Here is a 26,608-nt window from a genome sequence, read left to right on the forward strand (position 1 = left end):
CAAAATTCCTGGTACCCACAAGTTAAAAGAAGAAAAGTTTATTTTAGCTCAGTGTCTGTAGAGTTTTCAGTACATAGTGCGCTGGCACCAAGGCAGGGCAGCATAGCAGAGGGGCATGCCTGAGGAGACAGTCCATGGTGGGGCAGGCAGGAGGCAGGGAGACTGCCTTCTTTCTATTCCTTTATATTCCATCCAGGCTACAAGCCTATTGATTGGTCCCATCCATACCCAGGGTGGGGCTTCCCTCTTCAATAATCATTTCAGCCACACCTAAAACTGCTAATCCAACTAGGCTACTATCTCAGCTACCTTTGTCATTGCGGAGACAAAATACCCAAATGCTCAAAGTTAAAAGAGGAAAGATTTATTATAATTCACAGTTTGTAGAGATTTCAGCCCTTAGTCGGCTGGTTTCATTGCAGGGCAGCAGGACAGAGAGACATTGCAGAGGAGGAACGGTCCGTAAAACATAGTATGGCAAGGAGAAGGCAGCAAGCATTAAGCAACAAGCCTGCCTTTCTGTTTTATCCCATCCAGGCTTCCAGCCTTTTGGGTGGTACCACCCAGAACTGTGGTGACTCTAACCAGTGGACTAGTGTAGCACCACACACCCTTAATCTCAGTATCACACACCCTAGATCAGCCCAACTCTGAAAAGCCCCATCTATGAATGCACGAGGCTTTGGGGGAACAGAAGATGTAGCCATGACAGCATGTGTTGCTGAGGTCTCTGACTTAGGGATTTATGAGCCATCTCCTATAAGTATGGATATTTCTGGAAGGCATCTGCTTAGTGGCCACCCTTGAAAACCCAGTTTCACAGAAATATTTGCTTTCCAAACTGGTGTTTAGGCATGAACAGTTGCACACGTATGTGCATAGATGCCCGTGTATACACACATACCAGTCAGAAACATCAACAAGCGTAGCCTTACTGATTACAGTGTGCTCTTAAGGAAATGTTCAGTCCAGGTAGGGGACAGACTGGGCCCTTGGGAGCAAGATAAAGTTTAGAAGAAGAGGATTGGTGAGAGGAAGCACCACCATGCTCTCTCCAGAGCTAGTTGCATTTTGTCTGCACTGTAGCCCTGTGGAAGTCCTTGTCTGTGTCTGTCTATATCTTCCTTGTTGTACTTCGTATTCTGCTTTGTATTTTTCTAATTGCCAGTATGTTGTGCATGGTTTAATATTTCATCAGCCACATAAGATGCCTTACATAGAAGAGCGCGCGCACGTAAACACACACTTAACATGTGGATGATTCACCCTTTCCCCTGTCCTTTGCTTTTCACTCTCACTCTCCCTCCCCCAGTAAGGAAAGAGCAATGACTGGGGTCTGGACCAGTTCGACCACAGACACCACATCAGGAGTCACAGGCATCTCTCACGCTGTGTTCCCGCCAGCACCCTACCTTCCCACCAGCAACTTCCTCGTCTGCTTGCTGTTCTGCCAGCAAAACTCCTCCAGCGAGCTCTCCATGCTGGACGTGCAACCTTTTCTACCTCCCGCTCCCAGCCTCGCCTCGCCTTCCGGCATGGCACAGACACTGTCAAGGTCGCAACGACCTCCACGTGGCTGAGTCTGCCGGACAACCCTGAGGTCCCGCGCGCTTGGCCCATCGGAAGCACTGGCACGGCTGACCGCCCATCCTCCTCACAGCTCTTTCCGGGCCTCATTTCTGGCTCCGCACTCCACTCACTGCACCGTCCTTCTCACGGTCCTTGGCTGGGTCTCTTTTTTCCCAGTGCACAGGCTTTGGTCCTCATCTCCGACTCTTCCCTTGGAGACCTCATCCCGTCTCGTGATTCTGAACAGCATTTCCATGCTGGCAACTTACAGTGTCACAGCTGCAGCCTGGACCTCGTTCCCAACCCCTGGCTCACACAGCCAACACCCCACACGGTGTCTCTACGTGGCTACCAAGTGGCACCTCACGCCCAGCTCGTCCCATGCTCTCTTCCTGATCTTCCCCACACACTCGTCCTCCCTGGACCTGGTCCCATCTCCACTCCACCTTTCCAGGGCCATTCTGGGCTCCCTGCCTCCCTCACACTTGTGCAAGTCCACTGCCTCTGCCTTTCAGATGTGCCCAGAATCTGACCACTTCCCACCTGCTACCACTCCGGTGCAGTCCACCGTCCTCTTGCCTGACTGACTACGACATTAGTTACCAGAGTCATCCTCATGTGAAATGCCTTCTTCTACCTCCGACACCCTCACCCCATCAACGGTCCACTCCCAAGACAGTAGCCAGGGAGGCCTCGGAATGCAAGATTCCACGCTTCCTCCATGAGAAGGAGTCTCCCCATTTCACGCAGGGAAGCACACGCCTGCCACAGCCTGTGTGGTCTGAGCGCTCTGACCTCGTCTCCTTCCAGGCAGCCTCACTGACCACCCTGCTGTCTCCAGAACGTGCAGGGCCATCCCCACCCTCGGGACAGTGTGCTGCCCGTTCCTGCCCTTTACCCAGAACATGTATCCCTCTGAGCTCTGCACAAATAAACCCCAACCTTCTTCAGAGGTAGGTCGTCTTCCAAACACAGCCTATGACAGTGACGGTGATCCTGTTAGAGCTTTCAATGGTGCAAACAGTCCACTGAGACACGCCTTCCTAGGTTCCCACCGCTGACTTGTAACTTCAAATTGTATTCTGGGTATCTTTCCAGAATAACTAAAAGACATACCACAGTGATGTATGCGCACCCATGTTTATAGCAGCACAGTTTGTAATAGCTAAAACTTGGAAACAGCCCAATGCCCATCCGTTGGAAACTGGATAAAGAAGATGTGGTTTTTCTATAAAATGGAATATTACTCAGCCATCAAGAACGAGAAATTAGATTCAGTCATAGGAAAATGGATACATATTGAGGATATACTCCTAAGTGAAATAAATAAGTCACACATGTGTAAATACTGCATAGCTTCTCTGGTGTGAATAAACTGTAAAAGCACGTAAGATCCTAATGAGGTAACTGACATTGTGAAATGGGACGAAAAGGGCTAAAGGTGTAGGGAAGGTGGGATGGGTAGGGGAAGGGTAATAAGGGAAAAGAAAAAAATGTGAGAAAATGAAAAGATGGAAATAAATGGGGGGGTGAGGAGGGGATGAAGGGAGGGCAGGGACAAGGGGAAAAAATGAGAAGCAGGACCTGTCAAGTGGAGGTACAAGATCCCAACGATGAATGTAACCGTGCTGTATCCCTAAAATGTACCAATAAACTCAATTTTAAAAATAAAATAAAATTGTAACTGTCTGGTTTCCCCCTTCTGGCACACATTTTCTTTTCCTGTAGCGCTCATACTCTTTACAGCACACTTCACACTCTGTAACATTCCACGCAGTTTATTTATTTACGGTGCTCCTTATGGATCATCTCCCCTGCAAGAGGCAGAGCTCCAAAATGACAGGGATCTTTGTGGATCCCAAGCTGGAGAATAACGCTTGGCACACAAGAGGAACGTGGTATTTCCTTCTTCTATCAAATGAACGAATTCAGCCTGAGAGATAAGGAGAAAGCAACTAAACCCAAATTAACTCAATTTCTACATACTGCTTTTTCCCCTTGGAGTTTGGAAAGCATTTACAAGAAAACATGGTATAGAATCGCTTATTCCTACTCCCCAACCTACACGGCTGCTCCGTGAGCCCAAAAAATGGTCTGAAAAAACAGAGTACTACTCAACCACAAAAAATGAGAAATTATAGACATTTATAGCTAAACGGATATACATTGAGACAATATGCTTACATGAAATAAACAGGACAGATGTGTAAATACTGAATAGTTTCTCTGGTGTGAGAAAGTGCAAGTGTAGACAAGATCAAAAGGTATAATAGAAAATGGACAGCCATATTGGTCTAGAAATGTTAATTTTTTTATTTTTATTTTGTTTTCCACGTATACAGGGGCAACACATCGTACTAAATATTTAAGGTCATATCTACGTGGGTTTGATTGCAGAAACTAATAAAGTATTCTCTAAATAATGAAAAAAAAGAATAAGATAAGACTGTGAGAGCAAGAAGCAATTTAAATATGTTCAGGGACCATTTTCATCTCCAGAATTAAGGATTATTTTAATGTAACATCATTGCCTTTTCTCTTTTACTTTCCTTTTTAGTTTTATTTTAGGATTCCCTATTTTTAATGTTCACACAGAGATTTCTTTAACTGAAATACTGAACAGTTTCTTTGGTGTAAAAAACTATAATAGTACACAGGACCCTAATGAGATAATTAATAATGTGAAATAGGAAGTAAAGGGCTAAAGGTGTAGGGAAAGTGGGAAGGGTTGGGGAAAGGTAATAAGGGAGAGGGAAAAAAATATGAGAAACTGAAAAAATGGAAATAAAGTGTTTGTAAATGGGGAGGGGAGGAGGGGATGAAGGGAGGGCAGAGACAAAGGGAAAAAATGAGAATCAAGACCTGTCATGTAAAGGTACAGAATCCCAATGATGAATGCAACTGTACTGTATACCTAGATTGTACCAATAAACTCAATAAAAAAAGTATAATAGATATTGTGAAATAGGAAGAAAAGGTCTAAAGGGGAAGGGGAAGTAGGAGGGATTGGGGAAAGGAAAAAAGGGAATGGAATTAATATGCGAAAATGAAAAAATGGAAACAAAATCTTTGTGAATAGGGAGAGGTGGAGGGGTTGAAGGCAGGGCAGGGGGATGGGGAAAAAATAAGAACCAAGAGAGATTATGTAAAGGTACAAATTTTCAGTGATGAATGTGATTATATTGCATACTTAAAATGTACCAATAAAATTAATTTTTAAAAAAGAAGCTCTCAGGAAAGATTTTCGTCAGATAATACACATATTTAAGAGCACAAAAACTTAAGCTTTGTGAGACTGAGTAGGTCCAACAACAAAATGTCCAGCCCAGAAAAGAAATAAGATCCCAGTAGTGGTTTTTTAGGAGCCAGAGTTAGAGGTGCAGTAGAGCACTTGTAACGCTAGTTCTTGGTCACAGTTATTTGTGGATGAACGTGCTGTAAACCAAAATCCAAACACATCTCTCTGCTTGGGAAACTCAGTGAATGAAAAAGGACGTATCTCATTTCCACTGGAGCATCAAGTTATGGCTGGAACAGTTTATTTTTTCCAGGCTACTTCAAATCTAAATGTGTTTTTAAGAGCAAACCCAACAGAAGATCAGATAAACAACTGGACAATGTTTTTACACTCTGGTAACATAAACACTTGAAATTCCTCCCTCACTCTTCACAAGCATAAATCTCTGCAGACAAGGTGAAGTATTCAGTTTAAACACAACTTTGAAGTATTCACTTTACCTCCATTTCCATGTTAAACTTTTTTGGCAATAAAAAGGCAGGTTTCATCCAAACCGTGGTACTGGGATGCCCATCACTTGTAAGCCAGCTCGGACCAACCCCAGCTCTCCTTCCTTTGAAGACAGAGTACAGCAGCCTTTCCCAGCCACTCCTCTTTCTTCCTTTGTACCTCCTGTGCACCCTACACTGCCCTTTTCCAAACCCACTGACTCCCTACAATGGAGCTGTGAAAATGATCTCAAACAGGTCTCAAGCACAGAGACAGCGGAAATGATCGGGAGAGGCACCTTCTCCGGCTGAGCGCAGGAGACACAGGGTCAGAGCTTCCCAGGGAGGCTGCTCTGTGGGGAAGGAAGGGGAGAACAGAGGGCATGGAGGGCATGAAGGCAAGAGGGAGAGAGGACAGTCAGGCCGCTGTGGACCACAGGCCGGGAAGTTTAAGTGGGAGAGCACAGCGTCCAGGCGAGCGGAGAAAACCCGGGCGGGTGGAGCCCTTCCACTGCATCAGTCCTGCTTACGGTCCTCACAGCTCTGAGTGGCAGAGCACAGACGACACTGCAGCCCTGGGCCCCTAGCTGGTCCTGCGCACGTGACTCTACTTCCTCGTGCGCAGAAGTAGTCACTGAGCTGAACGCCACTGAAAGGAGCCGCTGAAGCACCTAAAGGGAACAGCAACACCGACTCCCGTGTGTGTGTGTGTGTGTGTGTGTGTGTGTACACGAAGCTCTGCAGAAGCAGGGTACACAGCTACACAAAGGGAACGGTGAGCACATCGCTGCTCTGCTTACAGCCTCCAGGGACTCCACTTGGCCTCAGTTTCCACATTGGCTTGGCCTCCACTCACCTCTCTAGAACTTCCCCCCAGAACCAGCCCAAACCAGCCCACCCATCCGCTCACATCCTGAGCCACCGTAGCCCGCACCTGTGTCCTCCATGTATGCGCTGCGCGGAACCCCCTGCCTCCTTCTTGGCCCAGCTCTGCCTGCTCCTCTTCCCAAACCCTCTCAGACCCAGCCAGGCCTTCTCTGCCTGACTCAAGAACTGCGGGCCAACATTTCCCAAGGCAAAACGGTTGGCAGTGGATGGGCAAACCAAGAACAGAAGACAATTTATGAGTTTACATCAAGTCTTATGAGAAAGAAAAGAATAAACCTGTGCTCCGCCAGAGGCTCTGTGGAAGGCTCCCTGGTGCACCATGTGTAGAAAACAGCTGGGAGAAAAGCTATCCTGACAATAACCAAGCAGAGAAGAGAGAGAGGATGGGTGGGGAGAAGAAAGAAAGGAAGGAAGGAAGATGAACAACAAGAGCATGTTAATCTGCTAAGACGCTGAGAGGAGATTACTGTGGCAACTGTGTGTGTTTAAATTTACTTGGTAGAAAAGAAACCCAACACTGTATCACATGGTTTTTACTTTCTAAACCCCTGTAAAGACAAAATCACGTAAATGATTTGGGAAAGTTAGGATGTCATATAAATGTTATTGGCCGTCATCGATCTGGACCCAGGCAACACTTCTGCCACCAAAATCCAAGAAAAACTTGTCAGGCGAGACCTCTAACCTGCCCGAAAACAAAACCAGTCATTTCCAGCTCAGCCCAGATAAGCAGGGCAGCAGTGTTTCTGGTCAGTAATGTGGCCTCCTGCATGACAATCACTTTATTGGACGTCTGTTTGTCAAGCAGAGATACAGGAGGCCAGGCATAAAGCAAGCCTCTGTTTTTACAGGGATAAGTTACGGTTGAGGTAAAATGACTTTCTATGTACAAGAACATGGGCTTAATGCATCATGGACATAGTATTTATAGCTAAAAGACCGTGGATACACAGTGCACTTTCATCTTGCCAGTGAGAGGAACTCATTCTACTATTTAATACTACCAAAAATACTACTTACTCTTTAAACTAATATGCTTTTGTCATCTTTTCCCCTTAAAAGGACAGTGTCTTGGCCCCAGATGGTCACCTCAGAATTAACAGTCTCTCTCTGCCTTTCTCAAACACACACACTCCCTCAGTAAGTACATGGCAGGCAAGCATGGTCTGTAGAGCAGAGGGATTAAACCTCTCACCTCCAGGTCACTGAACTGTGGGTATCAGTGATCTCCATGGAAACTGCCAGCATATAAACTAAAAAGGGCCAAAGTTACCTCAGCATCCCGGCCGAGTGCCTCTCCCCGTATATATATGTTCAGACTAGAATGATCTCTGCCACGTCCTTTCCCACGTCGGGAGGGAACGACTGGGCACCTCCCATCTGCCAGTGTGACCTGTAAAAGTTTCCCCACACTGAAACTGTGCTTTGACAACTGCCAGGACGCTCTCTGGCTCAGTCTCCCGTGAGGTCCTCTGCCGTCTTCTCTGTGAGTGGCTTCCTGTGAGCCGCACAGGAGTAGCCATCCCTTCAGAAAGAAAAACAAAGCCTTGTCTGGGCACACAAGGGAGAGCCGTCATTTCACCCACAAATAAGCAGTCACATCTGCCAGCGCTATCTAGCTCCATTTCTATGCTTTCCAGAACTGACTTTTCTGAAAAGCCCGTTTCTCTCACTGTGTTTGCTGTACCTCAAGATTAGCTGGAGTTTCGTTTGTTCACCGTTTTGTTTGGTTGGGTTTGAGACAGGGTTTCCCTGTCTAGTCCAGCATCATCTTGGACTCATGGTCCTCCTGGCCCAGCATCCCAAGGGCTGGAATGACAGGCTTATGGCACCGCGCCCAGCTCTGGTGACCTCTCTCTTCTCAAGTGATCGTCCAGGGGACCTGTCAAGCACTAATCACATCACCTGCTGGACCGAGCTGTGACAGAAGCTGTGCAGGGTGGAGAATAAGCGCACCACGCTGCGGCCAGACTCCTGGGCTCCAGGGCGGCCGTGCGGTCTCAGGTGAGTCCTGCAGCCACCGGAGGCCTTGGGCCATCCCCACCTCGCAGGATTCTGAACTCTCATAAGGATACGCCAGGCACACAAAGGCTGGACATACGTATGTTACTGTTGCTTTCGTTGTCACACATAGCTCTCAAAACAGATGCTGAGTAGAACCTGGCTGCATTTGCAACACGCCGGTTAGGAGGATGGACGTGCAGAGAATGTTGGGACTGTGCCAGCTATGAAACAAACATCACTGATTTTCTCTTTGGTTTGCTTTGTCCCAAATGAATCAAACTCCTCCAGCTTTAGATTTTCAGATAAACATCTGCCTAAGTCTTCCAGAGGAGGAGGGAACTGGGTAATGCTCTAATCTGTCTTGAGAGCCTGGCTGGCATTTACAGTATACTTTCTCACCACCGGGAAGGCACCGGCAGCTTCCCAGCACTCTACTGAGATGGGCTCTGCAGTCTGGGTCCTGTCCAGGCATCTCGTCTTCATCCCTTAGGTGACTGGTACCGTCTCAGCCGCTGCTGAAAGTTTCATGTTGGAGGCGCAAACTGATGGAAAGCAAACCCAGTGCTTCAAGACAGGGCGCTGTGGTCCACACCGGGGCCAAGTCTTCTGAAGGGTGTGGGAAGTACACTTGAGTACAGTTTTCAAATTCAGCAGTTCAGAAAATAATTTTGTGTCTTCGTGACGCTGGAGATGATCGATGGCTCGGGACCCTCGGGCTTGTTGACACCGGGCAACAAAGACCGGCGCACTGTGCTATTCCAGCCCCAGTGAACAGGGCCCTTGGTCCCGGCCCCTTCTCAGTGCATAATGAAATGTTTCAGAGAATGAAGGGGCATCTCTAGGGACAAGATGACTTCCGAGCTAAACACTGGGAAGAAGGCTCTCCTAATGTCCCACTTTTACTAGGGATTTCAAAGAGCAGTGCCCCATATTAAGGTTTCCATGCTGTCAGGATTTAGGGCCCATGGGCAAGTATGAGTCTCCTGGACGTGGAGAAGCAGCCAGCCCTGTTGACAGTAGGAAAGTGGCCCACGAAGGGCAACCCAAGGCCGCACTGAATTCCTGCCTCCGAGCTCAGAGGAGCCCGTCCGGGACTCCAGTGCCCCCTTTCTGCAGGCTCTGATGCCGGGCTCCTCTCTCAGGCACCTGCACGTCCTTTGTCCTCTGCCGTCTGTGTCCAGAGACCACACGCACCACTTTCCTTCATGCAGGAGACACAGGAGATATGAACACTTACACACTGTGGCGGGACAGATCTCGGGACAGAGCTGGAGAGTCTCGGAACCGGGCAGCGCAGCCTTCCCACAGGCTCGTTGACACACGGCTTCGGGCTGCAGCTCAGAGACCGAGCAAGGTCAGTGGTTCCGTGCTCACCTTGCTATGTGACCTCTGGTCTGTCTTTGGGACTTGCCAAAGCGGGGCTTCAGCCAACTCCCTGTGGTCCACGTATTCATGATGTATGGCAAACCCGTGCTAATAAAAAATCCAAGAAGTCATTTAGCGGAGTTCTCCACTAAATAAGAGAGACCTGCAGAGGAGGGCACGTGTGCTCTCAGAGGCCTGCGTGGCAGCTGTGCCCGGGACAGGAAGAAGCGGTCCCGACGCTGTCGTGCTCTCCTGCAGACACAGCTGTAGTCCCGGGGGCTGTCCTGCCAGGAGGGGCCCAGCGAACATGGAGCCAGGGGTCCAGCCCGCTTCTCTGCCCCCAGCTTCCCCCCAGCACGGCTCCACAACCTGGGCAGGTCGCTTACAACCCCTACACTCGCTCGGTCTCCAGTAGACAGAGGTGGTAACAGCGCCCTCCCTATTCCAGTCTGTGGGAAGAGCAGGTGGGACCTCACGCGAAGGCTCTATACAAACACAGCACCGTCACAGACGGTGATGATAAACAAGCAGGGACTGGGCAGAGACAGGCCAGGCCGAGCCCCAGCCCTCGCAGCGCAGCGAGGGGCCAGTCTTCCCGGCTCCGCGCTTCCCGGGAGCTGCTTCAGGCTCCAGCTGCACCCTCTCCCGCTCCCAGAGGCCAGAAGCACTGGCGGCCAGCAGAGAGCAGCAGCATCGAGCCTCCTCCACCCTCCTCTTCTTGGGAGAGGCTGGAGCGTCTGTGTGTCTAGGCATTTCATGTTGCTTACCGGACCGCACACCTAGAGTTCAGAGCACCCCGTCCTCTCCTCAGCCCCGGCCCAGCCAGCGAGGGCTGGGTGACAGCGGAAGCCAGGGAATCGCTCCCCTGCGAACAGAGACTGAGCAGTGGGCACAGCTACAACTTCCAGGAGGGTCGGGGACGGAAAGTGTGCACTCTGCAAACAATTCCCTCCAAGAGCAGACAGTTTAAGATAGCTTTTCAGACTTTCAAATTTGTTTTAAAAGTCTTTCCTTCCCTTTTTATAAAAACCCACAAAACTTGCACCATACACACACACACTCACACATATAATTCCTCTACGGCGTTTAGTGCAGCTGATACACTAGTCTTCTCCGAATCGGAAATTAGCAGGATCATCCACGCTGCCCCGGGACCGCAAAGTGTAGCAGGGGAAACAAATACCTCAGGCGTCTCCCGCCTGTGCAGCAGGAGCAGCACGCGAGGCCTCTCTGCCTCAGCCTCTCTGGGAGCACTGCCCCGCATCTGAGTGTCCCTGCCTCGAGGGGGCTGTGAGGACAGACGCGCTCAGGACAGTGCAACACAGGGTGGCTGCACACGACACGAGGCCGGTCGGAGGCAAGGGATGAAGGACTGCAGCAAAACTGACGCTTCAAGGTTAAACCGGAAGGTCGAAACCTTAAAGGGCAGCTGCGGCTTCTTACACTGGGCAGCTCCACGGGGGGATCGGACGTTTGTGAAAGAAAAGATGATGGTGTATTTCTCAATAGTGCGCACTGAAGGGAACCGGGGCTCCTTGGAGAAACGGTCTGTGCCAAGGCTGAGGTACAGAAAGAACAAGATGGGGCTTCTTCCTGTACAAAAGTAAGCGAACCTGCGACATGATTCATATCTCAAAAACTATAAGAAAGAGAGAACAGAGGAAGAGGTGGAGAAGTGAGGGGGGCAGAGCCCGAATTATTTTCTACCGGTCAAATCTGAAAATGTTCAGTGCCAGAATAAGCGAATTGAGGAAGGAACTATGACTCACTAAATAAAACAGTAATCCACCAATCATACAACAATGAAAACGGATGGATGGACAGGTAGACGGCGTCATGGTTTCTATCTGTGGTCATTTGGTTAAAGTGATGTCTACAAAGTCACAGTTTTCCCTTTACGATTTATAGCCATATTGGAGGAATGCTTTGAGTCTACACGAATACCATGTTTCTCCTCAGATTTCTCCCCCACTGATGCTAGATCACACTGGTGGATTTTGCAATACTGATTATTGCGATGTTTAGCTAATGATGATTTTGTATTTCTTTCATTCCCTCCTCACGTATTCAGTGGAATTTTACTCTAAGGAAGACCTGTCCCTCGCCCTACTCAGCTATCTCTCTATGGTATCGTGGGCTCACGGACCTTTAGCCTATGGGTTAGAGTCCAACACCATCACTTCTTCCTCTGCTCCTCACCTTCTCCCAGGCGTAACTGCAGGGGCTCCTTGGTTCTACGTCTCCTGAGCCTGCGGCCTCTGGGCAGCTCAGGATGTTCTGGCCTCGTGCTGTACTCTTGTTGCCCTATCCTGGAATTATTTTTTTCCAAGCCCCTTCCCCTTTTTTTCAGTGCTGAAATGTACCTTTGTACTGTAGGTGGAGGTACTACTGATATTTACCTTTAATTTAAAGTCCCTGCAGCTGGATATGTTCGCAGCTTGAAATGTGCTTTTTCACACACAGGGCAATACTTGGAATAGAGGAGCAGGAAAAACAGGACACAGAACATGCACGTGGGACCTGCGTGACCAGCTGGCCCCTCTTGCTGGAGATGGTCATGAGAAACCCAGATCCGGCTCCAGGCACGCTCAGTTTAGAATCTTTCATTTGAAAGTTTTGTTGTTATATTAATGACATATGTATTTTAGAACATTTTGGCAAACGTGTATGTACAGTAATGACTCACTAATTCCCCATGTCAAAAAATAAAAGATACCACTCCGATAATAGCCAGAACTATCAAAATAGCAAAGAAGTCTTGAAATTTGAACAACAGTAAACTTTTTACGTCTACCTTCTAGGTAGTTTCGTTTTACGTGTTTTACTTTTTCTCTAACAGCTCTTAGTTTTAAATTTTTATTAGTACATGCTTGTAGTATACGTTTACCTTCTTTCTGTGGAGTTGGCACATGTACACAACTGCTGATTCCTTTTTTATCCCTTTTTCCTCTCCTTCATCTCTTGATCTCTTTCCCATTTGAGAAAGATCTCGCTCTATTCCCTATTGTCTTTTATTTTGCTCTTTATTTATAATTTGGGGTTTTCATATAAGAGAAATAATGTTCTATTTAAGTTGCTGTGTCTGATTTCATTTCACTTAAATTTATGTTCTCAAAACTATTCCCAACTAGTTTCAAAGCTATTACTTTATTACTTTGAAACAGAGCAACTCTTTTACCTCAGGTCTGAAGGTCCTTAGTATAACATTTGGTTCTTTTCATTAAATGGGAACTTTTAGGCAGATGCTGCTCTCAAAATTTACTGTGTTCCAAGACTGGAAGACACAAAAACAAATGCAGATGTACTCAGCTACCTCATCTTTGACAAAGGAGCTGACCATCCTCAGTGGAGGAAAGATAGCCTCTTTAATAAATGGTGTTGGAAAAACTGGATGTCAACCTGCCACAGATTAAAATTAGACCCTTATCTTTCACCATGCACTAAATTAAAATCCAAATGGATTAAAGATCTAAATACTAAAACAGAAACATTAAACTTGCTGGAAGGTAAGTTAGGCAGAACTCTGGAAGACATTGGTATAGGAAAAGACTTTATGAACAAATCCTCAGTAGCACGGGAACTAGCAGATAGAATCAACAACTGGGATCTCATCTTACTAAAAAGCTTCTGTACTTCAAAAGAAACCATTAGCAGAACTAAGAGACAATCTACAATGTGGGAAAAAATTTTTACCAGCTGTACCTCAGACAAAGGACTATTATCAAGGATATATAAAGAACTCAAAACAATCAGTCCCCCCAAATATAAAGACCCGATCCAAAAATGGGCATCCGAAATGAACAGACATTTCTCATACAAAGAAGTGAAAGCAGCAAGAAAATATATGAAAAAATGTTCCACATCACTGGTCATTCGAGAGATGCAGATGAAAACAACACTGAGATTCCACCTCACCCCACAAAGAATGGCTGCTATCAAGAAATCACACAATAACAAATGTTGGCGGGGTTGTGGGGAGAAAGGAACCCTCCTCCATTGTTGGTGGGAGTGCAGACTAGTGCAACCACTATGGAAATCAATATGGAGATACCTCAAAGAGCTTGGACTGGAGGTTCCATTTGACCCAGCCATCCCTCTGTTGGGTATCTTTCCAAGAGAACTAAAAGAATCATATCACAGAGAAGTATGTGCACCCATGTTTATAGCGGCACAGTTTGTAATAGCTAAATCTTGGAAACAACCTATTTGCCCATCCGTTGGAAACTGGATAAAGAAGTTGTGGTTTTTCTATAAAATGGAATATTACTCAGCCATAAAGAGCGAGAGAATAGATTCATTCATAGGAAAATGGATACATATTGAAGATATACTCCTAAGTGAAATAAATAAGTCACACATGTGTAAATACCAAATAGTTTCCCTGGTGTGAATATTCTGCAACAATGCATAAGATTCTAATAAGATTACTGACATTTAGAAATTTGAAGAAAGGAGCTAAAGGTGTAGGGAAGGTGTGATGCATAGGGGGAGAACAAAAAGGGAAAAGAAAAAAATGTGAGAGAATGAAAAGATGAAAATAAAGTGTTTGTAGATGGGGAGGGGAGGAGGGGGTGAAGGGAGGGCAGAGGTAAGGGGAAAAATGAGAATCAAGACTTGCCATGTACAGGTACATGATCCCAACAATGAATGTAACTGTACTGTATCCCTAAAATGTACCAATAAACTCAATAAAATTAAAAAAAAAATTTACTGTGTTCCAGGAAATAAATAACTTACCATCAGAACATATACACACATATATGTACTGTGCAGCTTGAAGGATCTTGTCCTGTCATGTGTGTATATATACATACTGTCATGTGTGTGTGAATATTAAAGTACAGGCATCTTTTTAAAAAAGCATTACTGGGTTGGGGATTTAGCTCCGTGGTTTTGCGGCCTGCCTTGCAAGCGCAAGGACCCAGGTTCAATCCCCGGTACCAAAAAAATAAAATAAAAATAAAAAAGCATTACTTCCTGTCTCAAGCACTTCCTGGTGACCAACCAAACATCGTGCTGCCATCTCAATAATGAGAGCTCATCTTTCTCACGGGCACACGGCATCATTGTGTCTAAATGTGTGAGTGTGTGAAGCCCAGAGTGGAGTCTATGACCCGTTTGATAGAAAGCAAAACTCCAAGTCTAAGGGAAACAAACCCAGACAGACATTTAAAGATAAAACTGATCCAGATGTTACCTGCTGACCACACACCCTGCAGTTTCTTCCAAAGGCAAATAACTGATTCAAATCGGACTCTGGGACAATCTTTCCCAGCTCCCACCCTGTAGCTGTATAAATCGGTCTGGTGTCGTGTCATCTAAACGTATCTTGAGTGATTTCTGGCTGTGTTTTAGACTCACACTTGAAATGGTTACCTCACCCAAGCAGGGAGCTGACAGGCCCAGGGCTCTGTAACCATCTGGGCTCTGCCTTGAGGTCCCTGGGATGCTCTGCCCTGAAGGCTCCACAGGGACCCAAAGCCAGGCAGCTAAAAGTGGAGCAGTGACACTCAGGTCTCCGCTTCATGGAGGAGAGAATGCCCACAGCCTGGCCTGGCAGCTCTGGACCAAATACAAAGTTTAAAACAATCTCTGCTACCTTCATGCACAAAAAGAGACAGAGCAAAAAGGCCAGGGGATTAAGAGAAATATCACAAGAAAATAAACTCTGGAACAAATCATTTTGTTGACCACAAGGACTCCGTGAGGAGAAAGTCAATACCTGGCACCAGTGCATTTTCTCTGCTCACCAATGTACTGGCTGGTGTGTGGGTGACACTCTACTGCTCTTTAAATCCTATTTTCCTAAAACTCTACTAGCAACTTAGGCGACAGAACCAGCCTTCCTCAGACCAGGAATGGTTCCGGGGTAAGGACACAAGCTGAGCAGTCTGAAACCAAACAAGTCAGTAAAAGAGCCTGCGGTGCATGGAAATACGCCGAGCGCTATGAGAAGAACAGGGGACCGTTGGGGTTACCAAGGCACTTCACAGATGCTCTCTCCTGATATCCCAGTATCCTCGTGAAGCAGGCGGTAGGACTCCTTCAGAAATGACATTGAGCCCATGAGCTCTAACTCGTAAGCAGAACCTAGGTTTAAGGAGCTCACCCAGCACTGATCTCCGGGTTACCTTTACTTCCCCTTGTAGCCTTATCCACTACTCTAGACAAACATTTCTCTTGGTGTTCTATGTACACCTCAGTTCTACAGCCAGAGATTCCTGTCAGTTCCAAAAAATTAGTACAAATCATCTTTACCTCAAAAAGAGACTATCTCCCAGGAATGAGTTCAGAAACTGAGTTCAGAAACAGACCTGCTTTCAATCCCAAATGCCGGTGAGGCAACACAGAAATACTTGTGAGAGTGTTATTCTCATCATAGAATGAGCACATGTAACATTTCACCTCCTTTCCAGAAGAAATGGACCAGGGCTTTAAAGTAGCCACCAGGAATTTCTTTAGGTAATCTTCCATAGCAGTTCTAGAACACTGGACGCAACCAGGAACAAATCACTGCACTGTAGCGATACAAGAACGAAGCCACCAGAGCCGAGACCTCCCCAGGGCCCAGTCCGGTGCTAAGTGCCCTCCACACGCCAGCTTCACTGTCCTCACAGCCCCACCACAGAGTGAGGGGCGGGCAGGAGGCTGGGACGGTTTCAGTGCTTAACACCGCACAGCAAGCTCAGTGGCAGGAGAGGCGCCGGTCCAGTTCTTCTGCCTCAGCGCTCAAGCTCCTAAACCCAACACAGCATCTCTGACCAACCCTGCCGGCCGTGTACTAAAGTGCTGCCTGATGTCAGACACGCACAGCCAGGACAGGAGAGTGACAAAGGCGGGGACAGAGGAGGCCGTGGGCGACCAGCAGAGCAAAGGTCCGCGGCAAACACTTTATTATTCAGGGTGGGACTGGGACCCAAATGGAAAGGACCTCATCTCCCTCCCCACCCATAAAGCGAAACAGGAGGAGATGGCTTAAAAGAAGATAATCTTCATCGGCAAAGCAAGACGTATTTTTACTCGGCAAATTCCCGGAAAGACTTTGAAGTCTTTCATAGCTACAAAGACCAAAGCCTAAGTTCCGGTAAGTGTTCCGCTATTGGCAGCTACCCAGCGAGATCCCAGGCCCAAGCACACGGCTCTCTCAGGTGCCCCGTCCTGCACTCAGGCCCACGGGACCCACTGTTCCCAGAAGCCGAGCTCCCGGCTCAGGACCCGGCCTTGGCAGCAAGAGAGGGGCGCAGACACAGCGCTCGCCTCCACCGACGTCCCTCCCGTCACTGCCACTCAGCACCGCGAGCGCGGCAGCTCAGAGGACGGGGCCGTTCACGCGAGAACCCACTTTGCACGGGACCGGAAGGAAAAGCGGCTTTTCAAGGCTGGAAGAGGCTGACCATACGTGGGGGGGCCGTAAAAGCGTCACACCGTCTCCGTTTCAGGACGGAAGACAGCTGCAGAGAGGACCATAAAAAGTCATCGAAGCGCAATCTTCTAATCACTTCAGACAGCGAGTGGATCAGGCAGAGTGGTTATGCGCGATGTGGACTTCACTTCCTCAGTGCGTGGGGCTCGAAAGTTCCTTCAAAAGCAGTCTCAGAATGATGGTCATAGGATGACCCGAATTAAAACGAAACGGCTGTGACTGACCCTGACCATAAACCGCTTCCAGTCGGGCAGATCACAGGGCCTTGGTTTCAAGAGGGCGGGGAATGCACAGAGGCGTCAGGAGCTGCAGGCACAAATCCAGGTGAAGGCCGGCCCAGACTCCCGCAGATTCTTCACTCGGTCCCTCTTCACGCTTATGTGGATCTCAGCGACGCCTCCACGTGTCTGCGACACTACTTTGACAGGATTTCTTCCTGCTAGACCCATGCCGGCTCCCAGGCTCTACCAATGCAGTTAGAAGTTTACTCTAAACGACTACACTTCACGCACCCTCGGCACCAACAACGTGTCATCAAGCAGGCACTGTTTCGCTCGTACACAGACATTAGGAGTGGTCTCCCTCGCTCCTCTGTGGCTCTGCTCACCACGTTTCCCAGGGTTGAGCCTTTCAGCTTCCGTAGGTCAGACGTTCGAGACCAGGTTAGGACCCAGAGATGTACCATGCGATGGGGCCCCTACTTGGTTCAGGGAAGCCAGTCGTGGGATTGGGGAAGACGGAACTCTGTCCTCTGTGCACACGGATGCTTCCAGCACACAGTGAATTTCCAGGGAAGCAGGACAAAGAAGAATTTCCTCTCCTTTGGACAGCTGTTCTTAGTTTTGTACAGTCTAGGTATCAGGACTGCGTCTAACACATTAGTAATGAGAATCAGCCGTCCCCTTGGGTTCCACCAATGCTGTGTCTGAGCGTCAGACCCCTGACACTTGCTGCAGAAGCGCACAATACCCGGCCCATTTAGCACTGGAAAACTAAGCTGCCGAGGAAGCCAGATACCCTCAGTCCCAACAGGGATGGGGAGGTGCTGCTGGTATTTGTTTTTTATTTCCTCTGAAGCCGGGACAAAGGGAAATGAGCTTAGAGTATTCCCTTAAAGTTAACAAGGGGGAGAAAAAGAAAACTTCCTGAGGAGAAGGCTGGTGGGATAATGGAACATAATTGCAAGACAGCAGAAGCCTGTCCCTAGAGATGCTTAAGAATACACATCCATCATTTCAGGGTGGTTTTAGATACCAAAGGGCGGCAGTATTAGCATGAGTCTTTTAGATTTATCTTCCAGTCTTAACATACTATTGCTTTATTTAAGTTTCCTCGGTACATCCACCAAAGGTGCAACGCATGGGGAGAGGAAGCAGCACTGTCCTCTGACCTTGCTTGGATAAAACACTTCTCAGAACACCTGAACCACAGCCTATGCCCCGGGGTGGCTCATCTTATAGTAGTTAATGAATGCATCTACTGAGGGTGTCACAGAGTCACAGCAAGTTTGGACCATGCTCGTCATTAAATGAAAAGACCGTAAAAATGTTCTCAGTTAGAAAGGGCAGCGGTCGAATTGTAATGTGATGGATGACAGAAGTAAGTTTCATCATCAGGACTGTCTAGTCTAACACTCAGACCGACTTGGAAAGGATCGAGTTCTTCTACATACTGTTGGGCCAGGAGAGAGATTACACTGCACACACCATCCACACCCCACTGAGAATCTCCCGTGCCCGTGGGAGACCGAGTGCAGAGAGCTAAGGGTGCAAGGGGCGAGAGATGCAGCCCCTCCCTTCAAAGAACCCACAGCAGGACTGGACCGCGGGTACAGATGTCCACTGCAATGCAACCTAGATCCAGTGTGCTGGGCTGACCCGGGAAAGCCACACCTGTGACTCTGGGGGAGAGGTGAAAAGGACAGCAGGCAATGCCAGAGCTGCCAAAGACTACAGACATCAGCCCACTGCGGTAGGCAAGGCGGCAGGAGCAGCATACAGGGGGGAAAGGTGGTCTGAAGTCAGGAGGAGGCACAGCTCCTGGGTGCTGCAGACAGACAACGGCAGCAGCACATGTTCCTGGTAGCAACTGAAGCAAAGAGGCTGGAGACACAACTCCCAATAATGAGGGGACACATGAGTCCCGGCAGGTGGTGGGCAGTCAGCCGGGCGGCGAAGGCTGCTAACCTCTGGAGGGACACGAATGCACCTCGAATGTGCAGAGGCAAGGGTGGCAGGAGACAGGGCAGCATTGCTGGCTGGGACTCCCCAGCACCTGGATCGTGGCTGGGTCCAGTGGGCATCTCAGACTTACTAGGCTGTTAAATCTCCTATGCCCAAGCCACAGTCCCGTTTTTATTGGGTTATGTTGCCGTCTAAAGCTCCAGCTGGGCAATCCTGCTGGCGCACCCTTCTCTGTGCCCAGCCACTAGATGATGAGATCGTAATATTACAGGCAGCTCTTGGCATTTATTTCTTAAAGAAGAGACCTTGTGGATGGCTAATTCTATTCTTAATGAGCAGCTTATATCATTCATACCCTCCCAACACCAAGAATTTAAAAATAAAACGTCAGGAGCTGCAGAGTTCTATTTTATCATCATAGATTTCCTGTGGTTTCTGAGCAATTACTGCAGTGTTTTGCCCACCAGCAATGCGCTGTTTATTGCTGGTCTCCTACAGACACAGAAATGTTTAGGAAATCAACTGCGACTAGCCTGGCCAGGGGGACTGTTGTCTTGCTGCTGGCCCTTTCCACCAAAAGCAGGCAGCAGCGTTATAAATCATCTGTGACCACTATGCTGATGCTCAATACATTAAAGTTTAATGGTTTCGGCACAAGAAGCGGTCGTAAGTCCGCGCACCAAGGCACTCACCTGCTGGGCCTCCCTGTACTTAGACAAAGTCAGGCAGGAATGCACGGCAGCCAGCTATCCTGTGCTGTAAAATGAAAATGATGAATCTCTAATCAGAAGTGAGATATCGCTTTAAAAATTCACACGCTTGGCCCCACTGAATTATTCATCTTCTCAAATGCTGGTGCTGCGACCTTCCTGACTTTTCTACTCCACTCACTGCAATGCCTCACAGCAGAGCAGCCACGGCCTCTGAATCTCATCAGATGCTCCCGGCGCGCTGCTGGCGTCTGCCCTCAGTTGCCGGGGACAGCGAGTGCGGACTGGCTGTCCGGCTTCAGGCCGCCCCTTTCCTGGTCTGCGTTACCAACAGGTTCGTTAGAAAGTGCTTGTTTCAAGAATGCTGGCTTCCAATACACCTAAATTTACACCAGGCTTCCTGGGTGACCCGGCCCCGTCTGCCTCCCAGCACCGCCGGACGTCGCTGTCCTCACACATCCGCCTCTCTCCTGCCTTGGTGGAGTCCCTGGCCTGCCCTGTTCCCTATCTCTGGAGCATGCAGGGCACCGCGTGCCGAGTGCGCCTTCTCACTGCGGCTCCGCCTCCAGGCTCACCTCCTCCCGGCCCGCCCCTTCCTTCCTGACCTCACAGCCGGCTTACTGCCTGGGTGCCGCGCACCAGCCTGTAACTGTCCTTTTTGTTGCGCGCATGCTGCTTCCTTCCCCAGGAGGACAGAGCTTTATTAGGGCAGAGTCCTTCTGCGTTTGTTCGCCTTGTACAGCTCGGCTCTAATACAGGAGTGAGCACAGAGTAGGAACTCAACAAAGAGTCACTGAGCAAATGAATGTTCACCTTCGAGAGAAAGTGGCTAAAGTGTATCCCACGGAGCACCTTTCAGGTGCAGCAGTTCAGTCTGTCCCCAGCCCACCTCAGCCCTCCCCATGAACGGACTTCACCAGCCATGGAAGAGTGTGTCCAAGCCACCCCCAGGGCCATAGCCATAGCCTGCACCTCAGAGGCTGAGCGCGGCAGTCAGACGACAGGCTCTGGCTGACAGCAGGGGTCCGAGACCCTGCCGGCTACGGGAAGGAACGAATTGCGGTTGGGGGACAGAGTGTCTCCCGGCACCCTGTAACCCAGAGTGCACGTCCCAAGGCGAGCGTAGGACCGTGCAGGAAGAGCACCCAGGCCCGCCTGGAGCGCAGCGCATGCGCTCAGACTCCCAGGCCTGCACGAGCCCCTGTGCAGCCTGTGCACACCGAACCCGCCTCTCGGGTGGCGGAGGAGGATGACAGGCGACCTTCACCCAGGCCGGCCCTCCTCCACAGTCACCACCGCCACCGCCTCCTTCACTGGAGCCTCCTCTGACTACAAACTACGAATCAGACCATTCTGCCCAAAGGACCCAGGCGAGGTACGGAAGGGACGACACCAAATGGTCAGTCAATAGCAGGTAAGTCTGAGTTACCCAAACACACTTTCACCATAAAAGTCGGTCTGACTGGTGCCTTTGAGCATCGTGTGCCTTCTCAAATGGAGAGGTGGCTCTGGCTAGCACACAATGTATACTGCAATAGGAAACCTGAGATTCAGATAGGAAATGAGTTCATGTGATGGGCTCTTACGTGACTGAAACAGCTGCTCAGATGGAAACTGGGTGTGTATGTACTAGACATTCTTAGCAAAGGCAAATGAAAAAAAGCAAAACATCTTCAGATAAGCACTCCAATTAAGTACCTTCAGATTACTGAGGTGATGTTACAAGCGCCCAAGACAGGTTTGTCATACTATTTTTCTGAGTACTAATAAATTCTTCACAACACGTCTTCAAAATAGTCTCATTGGTCTTTGCAGGAGGCTTGGGCCAGGAAGAGGAAAGGTAACTGTTCTTGTTGTAAAACTCCATGCCTAAATTGGTGGGGGCCTGGAAAAGGGGCTTAAGTAAATGCTTGCTGAATGACTGAGGAGCCAGATACCGATTAGAAAGCTAGAGGGACTTGCATCTCAATTCCCTGTCCTCAGAGCAGCAGGTCTTCCTGGAGATCCGCTGGAGCCGCTCACCACTCATTACGGCAAGACTCTGGCTGCCTCCCCAGGCCGCTCGGACTGCCCTGCTGCACCTCGGCTGGCCAGCACAGCAGCACGATCACCGAGGATGGATGCGTCAGACCGCAGTCTCCGGTGCTGTTCTCCAGGCCCACCAAGGACTCCAGCCAGCTGACACCGCGAAAGTCATTCCTGCCATTGCGGGAGGAATTTAGTGCCAGCTCTTCAGACGCTGACAGCTCCTGTGCCATCCCACTATGCCACCTGGGCTCTGACCAGCACACCTGTAAACTTACGGGACAGTCCTCCGTCTTCAGACACGTTACATCGAAACATCTGGGAAAACAAAATTCTGATTTTCCAATGTTGAAACCTTGAGGCCATCTTGAGAAACAGCATGGAGAGGGCTACCAAACCCTACTAAAGACACAGACTTAGATGATGTTTTGTAATGTACTAAAAAACTCACAAGAAGCAAAATTTCAGAGTGGGAACATTCTGGAGGGTCCATGAGCCGTGTCTTCCATGTAAGGCTCAGTTAAAGGCCTTGGCGGGCATCACATGACTTGAGTGGAAGAGTCCGAGACGGGGAACACATTCCACTAGCACACTGGAGCGCACATTCACCTTCTGGCAGGACACGCACTCGCTCCTGTCGCCCGGAGAAATACTCTGTAGCTTAAGAATTAACCAGGAATTGGGGCCGGGATTTAGTGGCACCACAACTGCCTTGCAAGTACAAGGTCCTCAGTTTGTACCCAAAAAAAACAAAAATAAATGAAGAAGAGGAAGAGGAAGAAGGAGGGGGAGGAGGAAGAGGAGGAAGAAGAAGAAGGAGAAGGAGGAGAAGGAGGAGGAGAAGGAGAAGCAGCAGCAGCAGCAGCCGCCGCCCAGAATCAGGCTAGTGACCCTGCTGACCCCAATTTGTGCTAACACTGTGCCCTTCCAGGTGCTGTCAGCTGTATAAACACAAACAGGGATCGCACATTCTGTCCCCATCCAGAGCTCTGTCCTCATTTAGAACACGCAAGGGCTAACGCCAAGTGCCGGTGAGACATCCCAGCAGGAAGTGAGAGGGTGACGCACACATTATTCGACCTCCGGGGATGAGCGTAGTCAGGAAGGATCGAACACTCAGGGGGAATTCCTGCAGGAACAGCAGACTGGGATGAGCACTCGGGTCGGTATGGACCGGACTGGACTCAGGATCGTCCTCCCTCAACCTCTGTCCCCCAGGAGAGCTTCCCAAAGACCAGTGCCGAGGTAACCGGAACCAGCCACACAGGCGCTCTCCGCACGGCCTCTTCCCCTCAACCCTTGTCTCCGAGCAACTCCTACACTTGCAGATTTTACATGCTGAGAAAGTTGTTATACCCTTCCTCTCCTCTCCCGCCCTCACGGTATTTGCCTCATTTTGTAACTGAATAGCTGTATTGCTGCTTCAAGAACTGAAAACACGGGCCCCTGACGGCAGGGACTGGGTCTGTTTTTCTGCTTACCGTCCCTTTTCATGGCCCACTACAGATTCTGGAATGTGAGGAAGGGATAAGGAAAGAAACGGGTCGAGTCAGAGCCAAGAGTGCAGGAGGAAAGGAAGGTGCTCAGCATGCCCGAGGTCCTGGGTTCTGTGCCTGTCAGTGAAAAAACGCACCAGAGAGGGGGGCGGGCGGGGAGGAGGCACGAGGAAGGGCCTGGACCCAAACAGGCGTGGGGGTGATCGCATCCCGCCCTCTGAGGAGCACGGAGATGGCTGATGCACCGCTGGGTTCGTCCTTCTGAATAGTAAAAAGACAAGCGTCACACAGGTCGACTTTGTTTCCCTTAGAGACAGAGAATGAACACATAAAGAGAGCCCCGGCCTGTGGGACTCCCAGGGAAAGGCGGTTGCTGCAGTCTGCCCTCGCCGTGCTCTGCGCGCTGACCTTGGAAACCTGCCCACTCTGGGCCTGCAGGAGCTTGCTTCTCACAGCTCTCCTCTTACTCGTTGCTTGGCTGCCTCTCCTCAGTTTCCGATGTTGGCTCCTGCCCTCCTCCCGGACCTCCAGCTGCAGGCACCGAGAGCAAGCCGGCGTCTGCACCTCTGCCCGCTGTGCTCCAGGCCACCGGCATCCACGGGTGGGCGTGAGCCGAGCCTCTCAGAGCAGCACAGCCCGACGCTGTGAGTCAGCAGGGCCCCGACACACACATACACACACACGCACACGGCTCTCCTTCACCCTGGACTTCTCCACTTCACCACAGCACTGCTGCCGTCCGCCTCACCACCAAAGCCCATAGGCCAGGAGTCGTCTCTGCCCCTCCCTTTACCTCGCTCCCTGATGCAGCCATCACGGAGCTCCGCCCACCCTGGCCTCTCAGATTCGCTCAGATCTTTCGAGCTGTATTGGTTACCACAAGCCCATCGAGACTTCTGCAAGCCTTTGGATCAGTCCCCGATTCCGTTCTGCTGTTTTCCAAACACTCCCCACGCAGCAGCATGGCAGTTTTGGAAGCACAGGTCAGATCGTGTGATTCGGGGCCTGTGACCTCCGAGGGCTTCTCTCGGTTAACGGCGCCGGCATGAAGGAGGGTCCATGGTCTCGCGCTTTCTGCCAACTCCCTCTCATTACAACCCAGAAGTCTCCAGGAGAAGGGTGAGAAATGAAGAAGAAAGGAAATGGGACCCTGAGACGAGGAAATAGAACGTAAAAGGCTGGAGACACCAAAGGGCTTGGAGTGGTCACAGGACACGCGGCCTCGCGGTTCGGCCGAACGAGGAAGAGCTGGGGACAGAGACAGGTCGCGTGACTCCACGGCGCCACCACCAGGGACTCTCAGCTCTGCGTCACTGCACTTCAAACAACTTGCAGTTCTCTTGGAGGTTGAATAACTGTCTTTGTCTTGGCTCCTCCGCGAGAACGTGAGCTGCAGCAGGCAGGAGCTGCACCTCTCTCGTGAGCCATCCTGTCGCAATGCCGGAACAAAGGGGCATTTTTAACAGCAGCTGCTAATGGAAAAACTTATTTCATGAATATATCTTTTCACCTTTTAAGGACCTTTATGTGTCAGTTATATTCCTAATAGTGCTCCTTGGGCCAAATCGTGAACTGTTTACAGACGCTACTTAGCTTCATTCCAAATTTATATTTAAGGGGCCACGGTATAATGAAGTAACTTATAAGTCTGGAGGGGAATAAAAACAGGATACTTAAAACAACAGCATGCACGGTCACGGGGCGCTACTGACAGAGAGAATGAGCAAAGCTCAGAGGTGGGAAGGGGCCTGCAGCAAAGAAATGTGGGACACGTGGAGGAGGACGAGGCCCCTGAGGAGACAGGAAGGGGGGGAAGACGCAACCCACCCACCGGTGTCTCTGAGGCATCTGTGCATGGAAGCCACCAACCTGAGCACGAGGCGGTGAGTGACAGGGACATGGTCCCCTCCTCACCAAACACCCCAAGACGAGGGTCCAGTTGTGAATGACGGTTCAGCTGCAAAGCAAATGCCATGAGACCATGAGAGAGAGGGAATCCTGGGGGCCCTGAGGCCGCTCGCAGGACAGTGGTGGTGACCATCCTCACCAAACACCCCAAGACAAGGTTCCAGTTGTGAATGACGGTTCAGCTACAAAGCAAATGCCCCAGAGACCATGAGAGAGAGGGAATCCTGGGGGCCCTGAGGCCGCTCGCAGGACAGTGGTGGTGACCAGACCTGAGCGCGAGCGTGAGTTACCGGCCAGGCTGCCCTCGTGTGGTGGGGCGGGACAGCTGTCTGGGAGCGGGCAGAGCACAGAGTTCACACAGCTGCAAAGACTGAGGCAGGAAAAGCTGGCTGCGCGGAGAGAAATGGAGACCAAACGGCCAGGGCAGGGAACGGGGAGAGGAGACCTGGAGGGCTGCTGAGAAGACAGAAAAGGCGGAGGCGGGAGAAGCAGAGCCTGCAGCAAGCGGGACAGGACAGAGCTCAGGCCTGAGACCAAGCACATCTCCTGTGGGGAAGGAAAGACAAAGGGCGAAATAACAGAGAAACCCCGAAGTGAAGGGACAGGAAGGAGTTCGCTCTGCACAGTCTCGGGCTTCAGGGAACAGCAGAGTGAGGGCCACTGCGCATCTCAGGGGGAGACCCTGGAGCTTGAGCACAGTGACAGGGACAACTCCCCTGGGGACGGACTGGAAACCCACTCAGAACCAAAGCCACAGGACTGCTCAGAAGAGAGGGCCTCGCAAAGTCCACAGCACAGCAGGGGCAGAAACACCTGTGTCAGTTTAATGATGAATCTCGGACCACAGCACAGCAGGGGCAGAAACACCTGTGTCAGTTTAATGATGAATCTCGGCAACAATTTCCAGTTCCAGAGTAATCCAAGCAAAGCTAAAGATTCGCCTCAGGCTGGGAAAGGACACAGGACTCGGGAGAAATCCAGGCTTTCACGAGCAGGGCGCAGCAGGCTGCAGAGCGGCAGGTGGGGACAGCGGAGGCCTGATCGCAGGATGCTGAGAAACGGGCAGAGAGCTATCAGTGTGTGGTTCAGGGCGAATGAACCCCTAGGAACCTGCGGGCGCCCTCCGTGCCCCAGCGGCTTCTGTTCCAGAGACGGGCATGGTGGTGACCAAGTGTCCACCCTCGAGATGTCACAGTCCAGCGAGCTGACACCAGGAGGCAGAGGGCATCAAAGAGTGGCTGATATGACAAGAGAATAACTCAGACACATGACAAAACCAGGGAAACTGCTTTTATGGTACAAAGTATTTTA

At 49.9% G+C, this 26,608-nt stretch overlaps 1 protein-coding gene across 2 annotated transcripts in view; it reads right to left on the minus strand.

Annotated features, from left to right (window-relative positions):
* LOC104853204 (protein PTHB1) overlaps window positions 1-26,608 on the minus strand; it is a 285,577-nt gene that overhangs the window by 3,797 nt on the left and 255,172 nt on the right. Inside the window, exon 22 of one of the 2 annotated variants that reach the window (XM_033761024.1) lies at window positions 19,851-19,914. The exons of the other annotated variant lie outside the window; for it this stretch is intronic. Coding sequence (XP_033616915.1) covers window positions 19,880-19,914 — 35 coding nt within the window. The 3' untranslated portion in view covers window positions 19,851-19,879. The remainder of the gene's footprint in view (window positions 1-19,850; window positions 19,915-26,608) is intronic. 2 annotated transcript variants of the gene reach the window in all.

The sequence above is a fragment of the Fukomys damarensis genome, unplaced genomic scaffold, assembly GCF_012274545.1.
Source record: "Fukomys damarensis isolate Sample0158 unplaced genomic scaffold, DMR_v1.0_HiC HiC_scaffold_7, whole genome shotgun sequence".
Taxonomy (NCBI): domain Eukaryota; kingdom Metazoa; phylum Chordata; class Mammalia; order Rodentia; family Bathyergidae; genus Fukomys; species Fukomys damarensis.